We start from the raw sequence: 20,831 nt of genomic DNA on the forward strand, positions 1-20,831 counted from the left end.
AATTCGAACAAATCATCCATTGGTAGTAGATAATGTTGACAGACTAATAATGGCGATAGATAATGTCAGACGGCGAGGTTTTTGTCTCAGGGTCGGGTGTTGCCACTGTATGTCATCCAGGGTCAGACAGAGCGACAGACAGGCACACGGGGGTTGACTGTGGGAAGGTCACTTAGCGCAGGACGACAGGGACCCAGCTATGGGGAGAAGGTGAGGGGGCTGAGGGGGTGACAGAGAGGCCCGGAGGGGGAAGAGGGAAGAGGGGCAGGAGAGGACGTGAGACCTGTCCCTGGGAACCGGACTGCAGGATAGGATTCATTCAACTCCGCTTCCTTCACAAACTTAAAATAGAGCCATTGTACTGCATGTGGCTGAGAATGTGTGTGTGTGTGCGCGCGAGTGTATGTCTGTATGTCTGTGTTATGTGAATATTTTGTGAATGTGCCTGCATGTCCGTGTGTGTCTGTGTGATTGTTTATGGACTCCCTGGGAGCGTCCCTGGGAGGACAATGGGCTTCGAGATGCCTGGGAATCTGGTTTGATGTGCAGGTGATGAGTGGCAGCGACTGACTCACACCGTCAACTAAACAGATTCCCTTACAATGCCAGGATCTGGACACGCCTCTCCTCCTTATTTGCCTGGAAAACTGCTGTCAGAGTATTGACGGGAACACAAGCATATGATTACTGTTGCTTGTTAACTAAAGATGTCATATGATGTGATTATCATTTTGTGTGTATATGGAGGCTGCTTGGGGGTTCGGGGTGTACTGACACCTTCTCCATCTGTCTCTGTGTCCCTGCAGGCGAGGTCTGCCACAAGTCCTACACCCAGTTCTCTAACCTGTGCCGCCATAAACGCATGCACGCTGACTGCCGCACACAGATCAAGTGCAAGGACTGCGGGCAGATGTTCAGCACCACATCCTCCCTCAACAAGCACCGGCGCTTCTGTGAGGGGAAAAACCATTTCACAGCAGGGGGATTGTTTGCCCAGGGTATGCCACTCCCTGGCACCCCTGTCATGGACAAATCAGGCCTGGCCATGGGCCACGGCGCTTCTGGTCTGGCTGATTACTTTGGGGCCAGTCGCCACCATGGCGGGCTTACCTTCCCTGCGACTCCAGCATTCCCCTTCAGCTTCCCGGGCCTCTTCCCCTCTGGACTCTACCACCGGCCACAGCTCATTCCTGCCACTTCTCCCATCAGACAACCGGGCCAGGCGTCCCTCGCTGAGCTGAGTAAGAGTCCACTGCTGCCACCAAGCCCTGGACTGCTGGAGTCCCAAGAGCTCCTAAAGGCTCTACGTAAAGAGGGTGGCGTGCCTGGCAACCTGATGCCAGGCTCAGAGCTCCACCTCCAGAGCTCCTCGTCCTCCACAAAGCGGAACAAGCAGAGTGACCAGTCTGAGAGCAGTGACCTGGACGATGTCAGCACGCCCAGTGGAAGTGATCTGGAGAGCACGTCGGGCTCAGAGCTGGAGAGTGACATGGACAGTGAGAGGGAAAGGGAAAGGGGGGTTGCTCGAGAAAATGGCAAAGGCCCCAAGAGGAAGGCCAGTGAAGGCGGCCCCCAGAGCCCCAGCCTGACAGACAGCAGTGCTGCTAAAGACTTTCCGGGGCCTTCCCTCATCCCATCCTCGCTGGACGAGCACACAGCCGTAACAGGGGCTGTAAATGACTCTATTAAGGCCATCGCCTCCATTGCTGAGAAGTACTTTGGCTCCACAGGGCTGGCTGGCCTGCAGGACAAGAAGGTCGGGGCTCTGCCCTACCCCTCCATGTTCCCACTCCCTTTCTTCCCAGCTTTCTCCCCTCCAGTTTACCCTTTTCCAGACAGAGACCTCAGACCTCCGGGCCTGAAGGGAGAGCCACAGTCTCCAGATGACTGCAAGAAGGCCCAGGGCAAGTCTTCATCCGAGTCACCATTTGACCTCACTACTAAGCGGAAGATGGAGAAGTCTGCCACGCATGTCCCCTCCAAACCAGGGGCCTCACACTCCATTGGTCAGGATCAGCCACTAGACCTGAGCCTGGGCTCCAGGGGCCGCGGAGGCAATGCAAGAGAGGAAGAGACGAAGAATAACCTGGGGTATGAGGAGGAGAAGGCAGTGGTGGACATCCCAAAAGCTGACACCTCTTTACAGCATGCCAGGCCCACCCCTTTCTTCATGGACCCCATCTACAGGTATTGTTATTCCCAGTCGCTTACTTGACCACAATTTAAGTCGCTGCTGTTATTTTACTGATTATGTGGAAACAGAACATGGCCATGTTCATGAAACTACTAACTGTAATTTTGTAATACTGAATATACTGTACATGCATTAAGAGAAATCTATTATTAGCAGGGTTGAGAAGAGGAGAATGAGCGATCCGTTTGAGACTCTGAAAGACAAGTACATGCGACCAGCTCCAGGCTTCCTCTTCCATCCACAGGTAGGTTTCCACTGGGGCATCGGCGGGCACTGGGACAATTTGGGGTATTTGAGAAGGAATATAATAAGATGGCACATGCCTTGTTTGGACTGAATCACACATTGGCACCAGTCGTCCTATCCACTTTTATTTACAAGGCCGTTTCTAAATGCCTTTTTTGACCCCTGGGTTGATGAAATAGGCAGCAACTGCCCAATTTTTTCTTTGCAGCTCATTGTTTATTTGAATTCATGAAAGCTGTAATGTGATGTAACCACGGCAACATAGCTGTTGCTAGTTCAATGTTAGGTTCCCATATCTGCTGATGTGACGGCAGCATGCCGTTAAAACAGTTAAGATATTATCACGACTCTTTCTATAAGGAGCTCTAATTCAGAATGATTGTCCCCGGCTGACCAAACTGGATTAATAAGGATTAGTATGTGGCTCCAGCCTTATCCAAACTACTGCCTGTTAAGCCCATTGTTGGCAATCTGAAACATATGTGGCAGAGAGAAAGGGCACACTCTGACACGTCTTCCCATAATATGTCTTTGACTACAATATAAAAAATTATATGCTCTTAAAGCAATGATTTCTGCCCCCGAGTCGTCCGTGCCAGTATTTCCAGTGTGAGGCTCCGTATATGTGTGTAAGCACTCGGGCGCATGTGTGCGTGTGTCTATGACGCGTTGCATTGACGTTCATTTGTTCACTCTTCCCCCCACGGGTGAGAACGCTCCGTCGGAAAGTGAAAACACCACTTTCTCAGGCATATGATTTTTTTTTTTTTTTTTTTTTTCTCTTTTCTGGCCGTTTCAGGTCTGGTTTTTACAGGCTGTTTCATTTGTCTGATTTATGTCCCCTGTCCAGACTGCTGCATGGGCCCAGCCTGCAGCAGCCACATGGCTGTCCCACACGCCTTAATGAGGTGTCCTATCAGTAGAAACACTAACAGAGTGCTTAGGCCATCTTTATGACTTTATGATGTCTGGACACACAAATCATTCCCAGAAACACCAGACCCGGGTAGGTCTAGCCCAGACCAGGCAAGGGGCCCTTCTGTATACTTTCGAGGGGGTTTGTTTTCAGTCACCTGACTCACTCTTGAGCCATATATCAAGAAAGAGGTTGCAAAGCTGAGGGGACTGGAACTTTTTTCAACCTGTAGTGATTCAGCTTTTTATTTCCTGGCAGGAACTTTTACTGCTAAGCTACACTGGCTTAGATTACATACTGGCATTGTATTTGGAGCCCACTATAATGAGCTTTTTGAACACCAGGAAGTGTTGGGAACTATTAGAGCCTTCTATAATTCCAGCGCCATAACTCTGTAGATAAGCAGCCCGCTGCTCATTCGACGTTAATGACGCCGGGACCCATCGTTCCCTCTGTACCCGTATGTGTCCAATCAAAAGCTGTTGATTCATGCGCCACTTCCTGGTTCTGACTGCTTTCTCTTTTCCTTCTGTTCCGCCCTTCAGTTTCGTTTGCCAGATCAGAGAACTTGGGTAAGTTCCCCTTTAACCTACAGTACCGCCATGTGTCTGTACTTCTACCAAACAGACCCCATCCCCTAATGAATGCATGGGCTGCATAACAGTTTACAACTGACGCCACCCGGCATTCGCATGGCTTCAGCCCATCACCATCACGCACTGACCGGACTCGAGTTCCCATTCTTCTCTTATGTCAAGAAATTTCATCTGAATGTTTGTAATGTACATCATATTATTGGATTATTTAAGTAGTTGAGCCTTGTTTTGTTCACATCTCTACATCTAGACAAATCCCCTCCAATTCACATGAAAGGGTTTAAGCGGGGATTTCCAGTCGAACTACACCGTGTCCATCCAACAAGCTCTGAATATGCACAATGTTGGCTTATTTGGAGAACGAAGCCGGGCTTTGCAAACGGGCATTGTGGGTGGGGGGGGGGGATGAGTGGGGTGGGGGGTGGTGTTAAATGGGGCTGCTTTACATCACCGTGAGGGTAACAGTCTCTTTGGGACATCACTGGGGGGGGTTAGTTCCTCCCTCCAAACATCTGGTTCCCGATAAAGATCAACAATTGAGAATGCATCTCGCTAATTAAGGCCCCTCACAGCATCACTGACATCTGAAGATAGCCAATCAACTGCTGGTCCCACAGCGACGCTACAGCAACAAGCAAGTTCACAGACACACACACACATAGCCCGGGGGGGAAGGACCAGGGCTTTGGGGAGGTGTGTGTGTGTGTGTGTGTGCATGTGGGGTTGGGGGGGGGGGGGGGGGGGGGGGGGGTAGTTATACAAAGGAGTAGGGGGTTATAAAACCTTTGAAAAATCGCTTTAGAGCAAAATGTGGAGCCGTTTATCCTCTTGTCCTTTAAGTCGAACGTTTCACACACACAGCATTGTCAAACAGTGACCTAATGAACCTGGCTCACCATCCATAAAAGCAGCTCAATGGCCGAGGGTTTTTGAAGTGTAATCTGTGGCAGATGGATGGTTACTAGTTTCAATCATTAATGCATCTAATCCATTGGATTGGATGCGTGAATCATTCACGGCTTGACCGCAAACAAAGCCGTTGAAACAGAAAATCAGAAAACAGAAAAGAAGAACTTTGATTAAGAAGATTCTTTTGTCTTTTTCCATCAACATCAGTCACGTAACAAAAAGGTTAAAAATAATTTCTGCACTGGAAAAAATGTATATATAATACTATATAAATCATTATTTATCACGTGAAAAGCTCAGTTGTTCGTAAATTAACTAACGCAGGACGACGATAATTTTATTCTGCTACATACAGCCAGACAAATACCAATATATATTTTATATAGAGGACTATGCCTTTCATTCAAAGGATACAGAGATCAAGGTTGACCAAAAGTGTGAGATTAAACTCTAAATAGAGTGAGGCAGCATGAGAGGGTGAAGGTGGTGATCAGAATTCCCCAGCAGATGGAGCTGGGATGAAGTTATTTCAGCTCTAAAAAAAAAAAAAAAGAAAAAGAAAAAGTGCCTTATCGGACAGGCTCGATACTGCCGACAGCTTTAGGGGCCCTAATGTTCCAAAGAGTTATGGGTTCTCGTTGAGCCACGCAGACAAACTGAGCATTCACTCCACTGCCTGAAAAGAGCTCAATGAAATACATGGTGCACATTCTGAAGAAATATGAACGCATTTCACCTCCCTCTTCCCCACAACCCGTTGCCTATCTTTCAGTCCATCGCTCTCTTAGTCTCTCTCCCTCGCTCTGTTCTCTCCCTCGCCTTTGATTCATGGCATGCAGCATTGGCATATTCATAATCAAACGGACCTGACACTCCACATCCTCCCTCAGTGGGAACGTCGACGGCTGCGGCAGGAACTTTACACTCGGCCGTCACTCCTAATCAGCCGCTCCCGACACTCGGCTCCACCGTCATCCATCAGCCCCTCTCTCTCTCTCTCTCTCTCTCTCCAGGCTCTGTTCGCTCGCTCTTGCTTGCTTTCTTTCCTTCTTTCTTCCCTTTTCCCCCCCCCTCCTCCTTCCCACCCTACTCCCCTATCGTCTAGTCCTTCATCATGCTTCTTCTCCGATTCTCTTCCTCTGCTTCTTTCCCCTCCAGTCTGCTCCATCTTGGCGTGAAGCCTGAGAGTGACAGGGGGTGAAAGCAGGAGATGAAATGTCAGAGTCGGAGCAGGGCTCCGGTGGAGGACCCGAATCACCATTGATTTGTTGCCTTATTGAAATAAGAATAAGAAACAGGCTGAAAATTCAATACACGCAAAATAATGCAAATTTGTGTGGTCCCTTTAAAAAAGAAAGAAAAAAAAGGGTGGGTGGGGGGGGGAACCTCCTGTGTGTTAGATGGGCTGACAGGCCCTGCGGCCTTCTGGGACCCCGTCACCCCTACCCCTCCCTTCTCCTCCTCCTCCTCCCTCTGGTTCTCCCTTCACTCCCCCTCCAGCCCCCCGCTCCTCCCCCATCCCGCCCCTCTCAGCACAGCGATATCATTATTACCCGTGTCTGGCCCTTGATCAGTAATGTCAACATCTTTCATATTGACGAATGTGCTGTCTGCCCGCATTGTGCACAGAATAGTTTACAGCCCAGCAGTGGACATGAATCACTCCTCTGCCACACACACACACACACACACACACACACACAGATGCATCTGACAACACACAGATACACACTAAGCACATGCAATCACGCTCACATACCGTGCACGCACACACACGTCCTACACACTCGCACAAATATTCCAAATACATTCTTCTCTCTCACACATACATATATTTTCTCTTTGACGTGCATTGATGGTAATTCATCAACCGCGGCCACCGTGCAGCACATAGTTTCTTGTTCATATACGCACATACACGCGGACCAGCTGACAAGTGCACATATCTCCTCAGAGAGTACCTGATGAAAGTAAATGTTCAGCTTCATTAGTAGATTGGCTGCAGTCCTTAATCCCGTGTGCGTGTGTGTGTGTATATATGCTTTGCATGTGTATTTGGCTGAATTTAACATTCATAGGTTCACGCCTGCTCTCCACTGACCACGAATGGGACCGTACTGTTTCTTTGTTTAACTATAAGGTTATGAATCAGTATAATATGTATTTGTCGTGCGCACATACCGGGGATTTGACCTTGTGGTTCATGAATCATTGATGAACGTCATAACAAGAATTCGCCCAGTACCTGTTTCACGTCATCCGTGCTGTAAACAAGGCTCGTCAATCAGGCCAAACAAATGAACACATTTGTCTGGAAAACAGTGTGAACCATTTAACAGTATATAACAATCAAATCGATCAGATATTTGGCATTTGTGCTTCGTATTAAGACATCCACAGCAAATGTAGAAATGTATGGTTGACTGTTGCTGTAATGTGCCCCTACCGATGCAGTATATTGGCCTGAATTATTCATTGCTTTTTGCTTTTTCCAATTTATTGTATCCTGTAATCGCAAACACATAATATCATTTGTTTCCGTCACTTTAGTCCGAGATTTCTTTTGTCACGGGATCATGATGAGTGATAAAAGTCCTACACCGGTTTCTTTGCTAACCCCTCACTCTGTCCCTCCTCTCCTGTGTGTCCTCAGATGTCGGCCATCGAGAACATGGCGGAGAAGCTGGAGACGTTTGGCTCCTTGAAGCCGGAGACCGGTGACCTGCTGCGCTCCGTCCCCTCCATGTTTGACTTCAGAGCTCCGCCCTCTGCACTTCCGGAGACGCTGCTTCGCAAGGGCAAAGAGCGCTACACATGCAGGTAACCAGGGCAACTGGTGTTGTTAAAATGTGTTATTTTAATTCTTTCACTTTCATTGTCATAATTAATAATCCTCTATGGCAAGTAGTTTTATTATTGACATTTGAGCCTTTTTTTTTTGCGGCACTACAAACCTACTTCTACAATTTCTAATATAAGAATAATAACGTTTTTTAGATTACAAAAGTAATGTGACAAAATCATATGTAAAAATGTTTTTTTTTATTCCTTTCCAGATATTGTGGAAAAATATTCCCACGCTCTGCCAACCTGACCCGCCACCTCAGGACTCATACAGGAGAGCAACCATATAGGTAAGACTTTTTCTCAAAATCTAAAGAGCCTCATTCATTCAAGCTATGTTTGTGTGTGTGTATTATTGAAGATGAGTGTTTGAGCTGCTATAAAGGAAAAAACAACAACATCATGTCGGCTGAATATCACCTTCTACCAACATTCCCCCATAAGCCCCCCTTACTTCCAAGAATACACACAACTATGTAGGAAAATTCTCCTTTTTTTCTTCTTCTTCTCGTCAAGAATCTGATTTGTAAAATAGCACATCATGTCCCCAGTGAATAACGGCTCTTCTCTCCTCACTAACATGAGCAGCGTTCTCAAGCAGACGGAGAGATGAAGCTCATTTGTTAACTGCACATGGATCTCTTCCCAGGGAATTCTTGTCTACAGTTAGAACAGAGTTTATGTGTGTTTTCTTATGCCGTAAAAGCCTGGAATAATTATCCTGCTGCTAAATAATTTGCCCGATGAAAAATGGTGTCCGTCGCCAGGGTGACAGGAACAGAGGGGGGGGGGGGGGGGTGGTTAAAGACCAGAGCTGAGAGGAGAAGAGGAAGTTTGGTGAAAAATTGGGGTGATAAGGAGCGCGGGCTGGTGTCCAGGCCCGGCAGCTGTGGTCATTTCTCTTGCACTGAACTAGAAGCCCGGTTGCTGCTTGCCCCATCAAGTGAGGCTTTCTTGCCAACTAAAGAGGTTATCCCACGATTAGTTTAAAAATGTATTTATTTTATTTTTAGAATCATTGTCTAGTTGGCAAATAAAATGTTTCTCAGCATCGTGCTTCATGGGAAACTTTGGTTCAGGAAAAAAAAAGAAGGTTTCCCTCCCTCCCTTTCCAGGTGCTGCTGAGCTAGAAGTAACAATGCAGCAGCAGTTCAGAACACATTTTAAAAAAATGAATCTTGCACATTTACTACATTTGGATAATGAGTAAGCCCTGGCTAGCGCCGCTCTGGTTTGTAGTTACTAAGGTAGTGGAATGTTGGCCCAAAGCTCGGAGGAGGCCTGCTGACCACAGGGGAGGCAGAAAGACAGACGCAGGCCTCGACTGCCCCAGCCTGATAGCCTGCACTCCACACGCTGGCATGCCATTAAAGATCACCGCTGTTTATTGTAATTTTTTGTGGAGATAACCAGGGGGTTCCTGAGGGACGGCCAATCGAGCGAGCTAATTCCACCAGAAGAAAAGATGTAATCTTCTCGTATAATTTTGCATGAAGAAACTTGGCAAGGGGCTCTAATTTTTTCGCAGGGCTAGAATCAAATCTGTTGCGTGCTTATTTTGTGAGGGAAGAATGCAATTTTATTGCGCTGGCTGGAGATAAGAGGCAGAGCTGTTTCACCTTAAACAAGCTCCTCCATCATGTCTGGGACTTCTGGGGCCGTCTGTATGCTGTTGTGTATGTGTGTCCCACATGATGTATCCCATTATGTTTCCCACAGAACAAAACCGCGGTTTCCTGATTCATCATGCAGTACAGTCGCGCTCATGACTAGCAGCTTGTGTATTTTGCTGGTTCTTTTTTTTCAGCATTGTTTTACTTTTCCTGCAGGTGTAAATACTGCGACCGCTCCTTCAGCATCTCCTCCAACCTGCAACGTCACATTCGCAACATCCACAACAAGGAAAAGCCCTTCAAGTGCCACTTGTGCGATCGTTGCTTCGGTCAGCAGACCAACCTGGACCGTCACCTCAAGAAGCACGAGAACGGCAACCTGTCCGGTGAGAAGTCTTCAACATACAAGATAATAGATGATACATTCTGAGTTTTCTCAGCCGATTCAAGTCTCTTTTTTCCCCTCTTTCCATATTTCATCAGAGAATATGAGGGCTGATTTGTGACATAGCAATGCATTATTATTATTATTATTATTAATTAATAACACAATTAACTCATGATTATAAACTATTTTAGAGGCTGAAAAATTAGAGAAATATTCCATCTGCCTCTGCAACGTTGCAAAAATCTTTTTTTTTTTTAATGAGTGCCTTTCATCAGCAGTACAGCCAGAGGCGATTCTAGAGTCTGTTGGGGCCCCAAGCAAAATTTTCAGTGGGGCCCTTCTGACTAAACAATAACAATAATAATCTTCTAAATAATCTGACGCCAACGAAAGATGTATGAAACCAACGTTTTTTATATTCAAAATGTGCATATATAAATGTCAAGAACAATAAAAACCATATAATAACTAACTAGTTTATTTACACTTTATTTTTATGAGGAGGTCGGTTGAAAAAAAAAGTATCTTTTTTAATTCTGTCTTCCATTGTGGTCTTTAGCGGCAGTGGCGGCGGCGGCGGGCATCAAATTGATTTTTTAAACATTCATAAAACAGCCCTCGGGCCGAGTCTCGGGGGCCCCCTGGCAACTCGGGGCCCCAAGCAGTTGCCTGCCTTGCCTGTTCACAAACAGCGCCTCTGAGTACAGCTTTTGGGTTTGATAGGTTGCGTCACGCTGACTCTGAATCAGCAGAACAAACAGTGACACATTGCCAGCAGCTGAGAGCAACAGTCCTCAGAGGAGGCTTCCACTTAATCAGACACGATGATCACTCCATCAATTATCTGCCATGTGTTTCCTGTATCCAACAACACAGAGATAAGAGACGGACGGTTGTTAAGCAGAATCATCAAATATTTATGGGTTAATCCTCAAAGACACTTGGGCAGGTCGTTAAAAATGCATGATATATTGCCAAGCATTGGCACATTTAAACATAATTCAAGTTTACGTTGTTGTCAAGATCTCATGGTTTCCAACGGTAACACATATGTCACATAGAATGAGGCAGAGTTAAATTGTTGTTCATAATTTAATGGGTCCACATTACTATTACAAAAATTGGATTTGATTATTTCACTCATTTTTATTTCATTGAAGAAATGGAAGCAGCGGATAGAGAATATGTCACACTGTCATAGAGTGACATCATTTAAGCCACTTATGGGAACTTTTCATTGACCTTTGACACACAGCTATCATTGAGAAGTAGTTTGAGAGATCGTGATGCAGCATATTTGGTGTTTGGAGGCTGCAGTATTGTAATAATATGTTGTTGTCTCTCTGCAGGCACTGCAATGTCGTCCCCACAATCTGAGCTGGACAGTGGCAGTGCCATATTGGATGACAAAGAAGACTCGTATTTCAATGAAATAAGAAATTTCATCAGCAACACGGGCCAGAACCAGACATCACCGGACCCCTCCGAGGAAGGGTAATCACATATGGCCTCCTTTGTTTCTTGATCGGATCTACATGTGAAGAACTAAACAAGATGTTTATAGATCTCATCCGCCACATCTCGGCAGCAGGGACAAATGAGGCTTTCTGAAAAAAAGGCCCTTATCACCGCATGTTGAACTCGTGCGTTAATTACGTTAAGATTGTTGGACTTTCAAAGGACTCTCTAGGCTTGAATAGGTATGAATAATGAGCCAGCTGCTATCAGCCCATTTTAGACTTACATTTTCATACCACCCAGCCAGCCCTCGTTAATGATGACATCACGTTTAGGGGTCCGGAGTGGAGAGCAATCATCTGTGATGACATTTAAGATAATGGCAGGTCGTGGAAAGACGCGGGAGCTCCATATGCCAGTCGCCTTACGGCCACACATACGGACAGATATCTGTGCGAGTACGATCCAGGATTATGCAAATAAATTCTCGGAGCCGCGGTCGGGATCGGATAGCAGCCGAGAGGTCTGCTCAGGTCTCCCAGTTTGTTTTCACGTGCCTCACGTTGGCGTGATCACAGGGCAGATTGGGAGTCCGGATAGAGATCTCGCAGACTGGCGTATGATTGTGCAGAAGGGCCTGTGAGAGCAGGACCAGGGCGGGAGAGCGTCGGAGGGACGGGGGGGGAGTGCAGCAGTTAGGCCCGCCACATCTGGAACCAACATGTCTGCCTACAGGAAGAGGGTAGAGGGGGTGGGGTCAAGGGGTCGGCCCGTGTTTCCTTTCAAAGTGCTGTGCTCCTGACTACTTCTGATAGATACTTTATCCCCAGCAAATTACCACGTTTGAAAGCGTAATTAGCGAATCTGTTTTCTTAATCACAGAGCTCTAGCTCTCTCTCTCTCTCTCCCTCTCTTCTGGAGCGAGTCCCTCCTCTCAACCCCACGAGCTCAACACAGCACGAACACCACCTTGTCGCCCTCAAACTCTCCATCCCAGTGGGAGCGGTCTCCAAAGCACAATATTATCAGCTGCCGATGAAAGAGGAAAGATGATGCAGATACAGCATGTGCTAAAATGTCATTTCCCCCTCTCCCCCCTTCCTCTAAAAGTCGTTGCACACTCAAATGCATCCCTTTAAAAAAACACAACAATCCAGCGCAGGTATCCTGTTTACCAGCATGGTGTAATTCTGCGGAGATGTGCTTGATGTGTTTTGTTTCCTATCCGTCTACTCCTCGGCGTCCGTTTCTCGGTCCTCGTCTCCGAGTCCTTTGTGCAAGAAAATGGCATTTTTGGGAGCTGACGAAAGATATCCCAGAGCGTAATTAGTGAATCAGTCTAAATGCGGTTCCAGATGATTTACCAAATGGTGGTTTCCTGTGGCGCTGACACAGAGGGACAGATTAGGACTCGGGCCGTTTGGATAGCTCGCCCTCTCTCACTCCGTGGGGATAGAGGAATGGACTGGTTGGCAACGCTCTCATGAGTCTCCCACCAAATGGGGCTGTCAGCTAAATATTTTGCCTATTAGATGAATACGAGATAGTAGAGAAAATAAACAAGGAGAGAGGCGAAGCACTCCACTTAAGTGCTGCAACGATCAACCCAGTGCCGCGGTGCCCAAAGGGGCTCCAGAGCCTCGATGACAAACAGGATTCCAGCTCTCTTTATCCCAGCTGCCATGTCCTGCCTCAGAGCCACCTCTTTCTGTGTTTCATCCTATATGCTCCATTGTTTGTCGTATATAGAGGATAGATTCTCACGAGTGTAGGAAACCAAAACAAAGGACAAAAGGATTTTACTTCAGTGTCTTATTCCTTACGTATTTAACAAGTACCAGAAGAATTACTTGCTTTCTTAAACATAAAAGTAGAAATATACTGCTAATAAGAATAAGAAGGAATAATTGATCTGATCAATGTGTTGCAGGTTAAACGGCGGTCCGTTTGAAGGAGAAAAGCCGCTGAGGGCCAGCCACGGGTCACGTGATCTGGAAGACGAGGAAGCGGAGGAGCTTGGCGCCGATGAAGAAGAAGGGGAAGAGCCGAGCAACGACCCCGGGAAGCAGGAAGACGAGGTGCTTCCTAGTAGCCTCGGCGATGACATCACACAAGACGAAATGGACTTCAGTGCATCCAGCGACTTAAACCTCAACTGCAAAACCTCTCCGAGGAGGTAAAGTCCATACCTAAACATGATTTCACGCCGTGTCCGTGATGACGTGCTGCTTGACCCCCGGGTTTCCTCTTGACCTCCAGGTATAAGGAGGAGCCGAGTGGCTACTCAGCCCTTGATCATATCCGTCACTTTTCGGACATGCGCAAGCTGGAGGAGAGCGAGCTGAGTGAGGGAGACGGCGACGAGGACGATGGATCGTTTGGCTCCCCCTCTCTGACCAACGCGGTCAAACAGCCACTCTTTAGGAAATCCAAGTCTCAGGTAAAAGAAACAGTCACAAGAATATAGACGTAGTAATAGGTTTATTTACGAGAGGTTATCAAACAACAATAAAGTTAATTGTCTTAGAAAAAACAACCCTGTTTGCTCTCAAACTTGCGGCAAACCGTGCAAAAGCATCGTTGGGAGTTTCGGCCACATCCTCTAACACTGCCCAACTAAACGCCTGTTTCCAAGCTGATTGAAATGCTTGATTTGATTCAACTCATAAACTTTGTTTACTTGCTTGAGTGCCTGACCTGTGCTGCGCATGTGCAACTCTCAGCAGAGATGAGAAGGGAGGCGAGGCGACTCACTCCTCAGCTACTCCCGTGTATTTAACCCTTTTATTTTTATGGTAGTTTAATGTACTTTCACTCCCTCTCCTCCAGGCGTACGCCATGATGCTGTCTCTGGCTGAAAAGGACTCTCTCCACCCGGCCTCCCACACCCCGGCCACCATGTGGCACAGTCTGGCACGGGCTGCTGCTGAATCCAGTGCCATCCAGTCCCTCAGCCACGTATGATGACACCCCTTTGCGCTTTCACCTTTCAACCCCCCCAAACCTGACCTATGGCACTGGGAGCCCATTGCAGGGGCTACGTGCCGTGGGCCCCTGATCGTCCACAGAGTGACTGCTGAGCAGAACCACGGCCCATCGGACTGCTGAGCAGAGCGCCTTTCACACGAAGCCCCCCTCCATAAAACCTCCAACCGATAGGGAGCAAAATGACCTTAAAATTGATTTCGTACATTAACACCAACCAGGATGATAGCAATGATGATGGTGGGAATAATAATAAGTAATAATAGCTGTATTTATTCTGCTGAATTTCTATGTTTTGCACAGCAACAGCTGGTGGACACGGAAGATGGATGTGCTGATGTATCATTGCTAGACTGCATTTATTGCCCAGCACATAGAAGACGAGGAGAACATGTTAAGCTGAGGGGGTGAGTTTGGTTGTGTCTCTAAGACAGCCAGTTTCAGCCTAGTGTGTTTCATTGTGCATAAAAAGCCCTGGCTCATCTGACAAAAGTATCCTCAAAATATATGACAAGAATTCCCTTTAACCCCCAGAGATCCACAGGTGTTTCTCGTAAATACATGTACTTGATGATAAAAAAAAAAAGAAATGAAGGGTGGGGTCGGCGACCTCAGTTTAAATGAAAACCGCTCTATGTAAGGACAGCGCTAGCAGCGCTTTAATATCACTGAAGTCATTGAAGAACAAATAAAAAGAACAGAAAAAAAAGGAATTGTTAAACTGAAATCAGGCCAGTTTCCCATCTGTTTTCATAGCTGCGTGCGTGCGTCTGCACAATCATAGCACTGTACACAAGTGTCTACCAACTGTTCTCCACTGCACTCCATCCCGCCCGCCTGCGCTATCTGTGAAAGGATATAAATAGATTGTCTTTTTAGTGGAAGAGAAGAAAAACACAATGTTTTTTTTTTTTGTTTGTTTGTTTTTTACTGAAATAAGTAGCCAGTGCTGAAGTTAATTGTTGTTCTGTAAAGGGCATACGTCTTTTTTCAAACCCTTGAATCCATCCTAGTCAGCCAACAATACCACTAAATAGCCTGAATGCTAGTCGTTAGCTACTCCATGCTCGTGTGTCTTTCATTTTTAGACAATCATGATTTTTTTTTTTTTTTTTTTTTTTTTTGGTGTTGTTGTTGTTATTTGCTGTTGTATGTTGAGAATTGTATTTATTTCTTGGCAAACTGTAGTTTGTTTACTGAATAGCACTGCTCTTAGCCCAGGTGAAGGGGGAGAGGATTCCTCACCGGGCCTATCCCAGAGTTCAATGGGGTTTGTAGATTACATTTGAGTGCCAGATAGTATTAAACATACAATTCACTCCTTATTCTTCTCATGGAACCGGTCGATGAATAGATATTACTTAGCTTTTTTTTTCTATGACAATTCAATGATTCAATTGTAAAAAGTGAAAAAAAAAAACATTATAAAGAATGAATAATAAAAAAAAGCCAGGTATAATTTCTCCATAAACGCATGATTGGTCTGTTAAGATCTGTATCTGACATTTTCTACGGTTGTCTGCAAGCTTGTGTGACGTTCGATTCATGTTAATCCCTTGTGCCAAACTTATGATAAATAACAGATTACTTTCATTTATTCTCCCGTTTTGAGGGACCAGATTTTTTTTTGTTTGTTTGTTTATGTCGTTATTTTGTTTATAATCGATTTTAAAAAGTAATCAGCAAGTTGAGGTACTTTGTTTTAATGCTTTCTACAATGTAACTGTTATGCATTTCAATTCAATAATGTGGGAGGAACAACTAAGAAATAAAGGACTACAATGTGGATTAACATGCCTTCCATTTTCTCTTTATTTCTACTTAAAAATGTTACCCGCCCTTTGTCTCCCATCTCCCCGCCCTATACAGTCCTTCTGGCTGCCCATCATTTTGGCCCAAACAGAGATTCTTACTAAGAGACATGAGTCAGAAAAACCACCTGGCGCTTTCTTCTGGCGCTCCCATGGCCTCCAAGAGCGAGGGAGAGCCTGAACTCTGGTCCTCTATTTTCTCCGGGCTTTGGCTCGCATAGAGACGGGAGCGAGAGAAAAGGCTGGAGAGAGCTTGATTGTGGTAGTGGGAGCGGAGGCAGGAATGTGTCCTCTTTATTTGTGTCCGTTTGTGGAGCATGATGGATGAGTTGGGTAGATGTGATGACCTGGCTCATCGCTCAAACGCTCAATAAGAGTCCCATCCTGCAGCAGGCCTCCCCATCCGGCGCCCCCCCCTTGTCACTGCTGCCAGCCAACGTGGGCGGACATTGTGGCTGGGAGGGTTGGAGGTTCAGCGGCTCCATTGTCCGGAAAGAAGCTTGGCTGGGGGGTTGGAGAATTGGGCATGACAGTGAAGATGGCTGGCGCTGACACTCCACATTTACAGTGCTCTTGGCACCCTAATGGATGGGGTGTTTTCTTAGGGCCTGTCGTCAGCCCTCAGGGCTCCGTGGGGCGTCCAGCTTTGATGAGGTCACGGGGGGTCACATGGTGTTGATGAGGTCACCATGGGTCGTCCAGCTTTGATGAGGTCAGCTGCAGCGACGGTAGTGGTGGCGCAGGCCGGAGCCATAATGGAGAGGCAGTGATAATGGTTGAGAGTGTGAGTTTTGCCACCTGTACTATTGTGGACTCATTTATATGATTGTGTGAAGTTGTCGACGACGGCATCACTTTCCACTGAGATTTATCTCACTAAAGCAGCAAAACCTCCACAACAAGCCGCCCTTTCACATTGCATGTTGATGCATTGCTCTGATGGGAAATATTGTTTACCGCAACTACTATTGCTGAAGTGTATGTCCATTCTTCATCATATTGATGACATTTATGCTAATTAGAATCCAGATATTGCCATAAAATGCTCCACATTTTAGCTGAAACTTTAATTTAGGTGTTCTCATTTGTAAAAAAAAATATACCTTGACTAGATCTGCGAACTAACTTGGCAGCAGGGTTTTGCCCACCACCCCTCAGTGGCCACGCCCCCACTGCTCTTCAAATTGAGCATGTAATTACATCACCTACATAAAGAACCTCCCCCAAAAAAAACAAAAAACAAAAGTCTAAAGGCACTGCTTCTTGAAAGAACACCAAAATATCATGAATAGACAGTAGTGTGTGTGCATAAAGCCATTGTGTGTGGGCAGCGGAGCGGTGCTGGGGGGGCACCCGGGCGAGTTTGGCAGCCCGGCGCGGTTTGATCAGCGTTGATTACCACATGCCAGTGTCACCCATGTATCCTCTCGCTCTCCATCAACACGTTGGGACGAGTTATTGCCGTCATTAACCCGCGGCTCCTCATAAAGGGGGATGAGTGTGTATTGAAGTGTGGCTGGCGAGGCCCGGGATGAGTGTGTGTTTAAGGAGCTAAGACAGAAGAGTCTGCATTAGTCTCCATGCAATCTGCTTTAGTTGTGTGTGTGTGTGTGTGTGTCTACAGTGGGCGTATGTGGAAGGGTGGGCACGCTGTGGGTAACGTGGAGCCACTCAGCTAATGCGGCAGCTGGCAGCGCCTCAGAATCCATCAGGCCTCGTTACGGCTCCTGTTCAGCCACTGTCCTCTCCTTGTTTCCTCCCCTCCCTCTTCTTCCTCTCCTCTGCCACCCGTTCAAGTGGCCAACCCTGTGTGGCAAGTATCTGCCCCCTCGCTGGAACATACGTCCCCCCCCCACACACACACACATCTGGCAGCTCTCACACTGATTGACTTGGCACCCGTGCTGACTCAGACGCCAGGGGAAACATTTTCGGAGAGGGAGGTACGGACGGCTGTGGGAGTGTATAGCCTTTAATAGAGGTGTAGAGGGGATGGTATGGAGTGGCGCTTGCTAACAGTTGGCACAAGTGGGGGAGTGTGTTTGGGTGGGGGGACTCCACAAATCATCACATCAAGTTTTTGTGGTGTTTACATTGATGTAGCTCCTCCTCGGCCTTTGTCCTCCTTTGAGTGAGTGTGTTTGCAGGCCGGTCAGAAGACTCTCTCTCTTTTCTTCTTCTTCTTCACTCAACTTCTTGTCTCTCACCCTCTCCCTCACCCTCTGCCTCTCCCTCTTAGCAAGCAGCAGAGCTTAAGGTTGTGGCTTCATTACGCTGTTTGTTTTTCTCCCTGGAGGCCACGGGTCATTAGCGTTATTGATGGACACTCAGCGCGGTCCCAGACCAGGACGGGACAGAGCACGTGGTTGAAACGTGCACGACTCTAATCAGGACGGGCGTGGTGGCAGGACCACTTGGAGCCTGTTATTGAAATCATCTCATTCTTCGCTCATGGCGCAGATTAGAAAGCAGCTCACGGGGGCCTTCGGCAGCAGTTGTAAGGGAAGTGGGGACAGCGAGTTAGGGATTTGGTTCTGCTGGAGCCGTTTAGACATAAAAATGTGTGCTTCAGTATCAAACTTTGTTACGTTCATTATAATATGAGTCATTTACTCACTTGAATCAGAGCCATGTTCAGTGGCTCCATGCTTTTTACCCTATTGAGCGCCATCCAGTGGCGAAGATACTAATGTACACTGAGGTAGATACAGTATATATACTGTACATATATATATATATATATATATATATATATATATATATATATATATATATATGTGTGTGTGTGTGTGTGTGTGTGTGTGTGTGTGTGTGTGTGTGTGTGTGTGTGTACTTCATTTCTGGTGAAGCACACACACGCTGACACATGTAAACCAAAGGTCTTTACACCACACAGATTCGGAGTGTGGGAGCGTTCCTTGATCCCTATCTTTTTTTGCTGCAGCCTTGACATTTAACATTTATTTTTCCAGGCAACAACCTAACAAATGGTGCAGGACGTGCTGAAATGATCCCTCCTCGTTCTTTTATCTGAGCCGACAGCTTCGTCAGCTGGAGTTCAAAACACTGTGGCCTTCTGGGAGATCTGGTTGAACGCAGAGGGGCAGAAATGATCTCTGGAACTCCAAGCCGTGGCACTTAAGTGATAGAATCTCTTTCGCAAAAGGCTGGCTTATGTTTAATTACGGCAAATAAGTACCCATGATGCGATCTTACCTTTACGGGCTATTTCATCTGCAGTTTCCTGCACCCTTCTCTCTCTCTCGCTCTCTCTCTCTCTCTCTCTCTGATGAGCCAGCATGCAAACAACAGTAGGGTTTTTTTTCCCCCTGCAAAAGCTTTTTAGCACAAAGAGCATCTTTGTTCATGTGCTTGTAATAAAACAAAAGTGGCTTTCGAAGTCCTGAGCTCATTGTAGGTAAACCAAAAAGATGGATGAATCAGCTCCTTTTCCTATGACCATCTTTAATAAAAAAACAACAAAAAGAAAGCCTGTTACACACTGTTTCTATGCAGTATTTGCTGTGCACGCCTGGAGTGAGGTGCAGACTGTGGTAAGCATGCATAAAGTTTGACTACCACAAGAGCTACTTCTTGATTTGACCATTTAGATTTCTTTTGGTGTGCCAGCTTGTCGTTTGTGGCAGAACTGCTGTGTGTCCAGGGTTGTGTGTGGAGGGCAGGGGTGCATTAAATAATTACATGTAATCTGGTTACTGTAATAAATGCGCTTTTTGTGTGTACTTTTTGATGTGATTTTACTTTAACATAAGTACTATTATGAGACAATGGACTACAGACATGCAAAATGCCCCACCATCTAAAGGAGCACAGACTTTGTGGTGCTTTTTCTTCTTTTGTTGTTTTGGTCGTTTCGTGTTTATTTTTTAGTAATTTGGGGTCTTTTTGTTAATTTTTGTGCCTTTGTGGTTTTTGCAATAACTGTGTGTCTTTCGTATTTCCTCTACAGTCATTTTGCAACTGGTTTGTGGACTTCCTTTTTGAAGCCTCGACTTCTGACAACAAACTAAATTAGAAGTTTCTTCATCTTTATTACAGCACAGACATCAGGCTGGATTGAAGAAGACTTGAAAGTAAGACCTAGGCCGTTTCTCAATATGCGTTCTTCTCTGTACTTCTGTTCTTGTGGACTTGAGAAACGTCATCAGCGTCGGACCGAGTATTCAAAGTTCGCATCTGGCCAAGTACGGTCAAATACCCCGGATGTGTTCTTGCCCCGCCCATTTCACCGGGGATGCATCGGAGGAGACTTGTGTGGACTTTGGGCAGTTACGTATCCCAGAATGCATTTCAATAAAGCAATGGCGGAGGAGAAGACGCACAATTGTTAACGTTAGAAGTTTTGAAATTCTACTGTTTTGGGGTGAATAAATGTTTTTATGTATTTTTGCGGGAATGTCATTTTTACAACTTCAAATCGGTGCTGTGGGTGATTTATTACTGTAGCACGTAGTTTTTATTCCGACGTTTTCGCCGCTAACGGCTATCACGGCTAGCTACCTCGCTAGCCGCTAGCAAGTTGGCCCGGGCACTTAGCATTACTGCTACCCCGCTGATGACTGCCTTGTCCCGGCGTGACCCTCTGAAATCTGACGCTGGTCTTGTATGATTGTAGTGTGGTAAAGCAATGCTGTTTTCTGTGCGTCTAAAAGGCAGACTTTGGTCTCTGAACGAAACACTTTAGGCTGTGATATCGGACTAATCGGTCCGTTTTAAGGGAGGGTTTTTATATTTTTATACAACTATAACGTTATACTAAAGCGTTTTGTCGTGTTTACGTAATCCGCCCGTATTCCCGGTTGTTCCCAAACATTTATATTCATATTTGTATAAAAAGAAAACATCATATT

The 20,831-nt window shown here is 46.2% G+C and overlaps 1 protein-coding gene across 13 annotated transcripts in view; it reads left to right on the forward strand.

The window, feature by feature from the left end:
• Positions 1-15,937, forward strand: part of mecom (MDS1 and EVI1 complex locus) — a 128,005-nt gene extending 112,068 nt beyond the window's left edge. For 5 of the 13 annotated variants that reach the window (XM_084018973.1, XM_084018976.1, XM_084018968.1 and 2 more), the window contains 10 exons: positions 807-2,187; positions 2,348-2,438; positions 3,902-3,928; positions 7,515-7,681; positions 7,918-7,995; positions 9,535-9,704; positions 11,056-11,200; positions 13,095-13,340; positions 13,424-13,604; positions 13,994-15,937. In XM_084018973.1, the coding sequence (XP_083875099.1) occupies positions 807-2,187; positions 2,348-2,438; positions 3,902-3,928; positions 7,515-7,681; positions 7,918-7,995; positions 9,535-9,704; positions 11,056-11,200; positions 13,095-13,340; positions 13,424-13,604; positions 13,994-14,128 (2,621 nt within the window). In that variant the 3' untranslated portion in view covers positions 14,129-15,937. The remainder of the gene's footprint in view (positions 1-806; positions 2,188-2,347; positions 2,439-3,901; positions 3,929-7,514; positions 7,682-7,917; positions 7,996-9,534; positions 9,705-11,055; positions 11,201-13,094; positions 13,341-13,423; positions 13,605-13,993) is intronic. The other 8 variants (XM_084018979.1, XM_084018974.1, XM_084018977.1 and 5 more) reach the window with 3 other exon arrangements.
• The last annotated feature ends 4,894 nt before the right edge of the window (positions 15,938-20,831 follow it).

This window comes from Eutrigla gurnardus (genome assembly GCF_963514095.1).
Source record: "Eutrigla gurnardus genome assembly, chromosome: 10".
Classification (NCBI taxonomy): domain Eukaryota; kingdom Metazoa; phylum Chordata; class Actinopteri; order Perciformes; family Triglidae; genus Eutrigla; species Eutrigla gurnardus.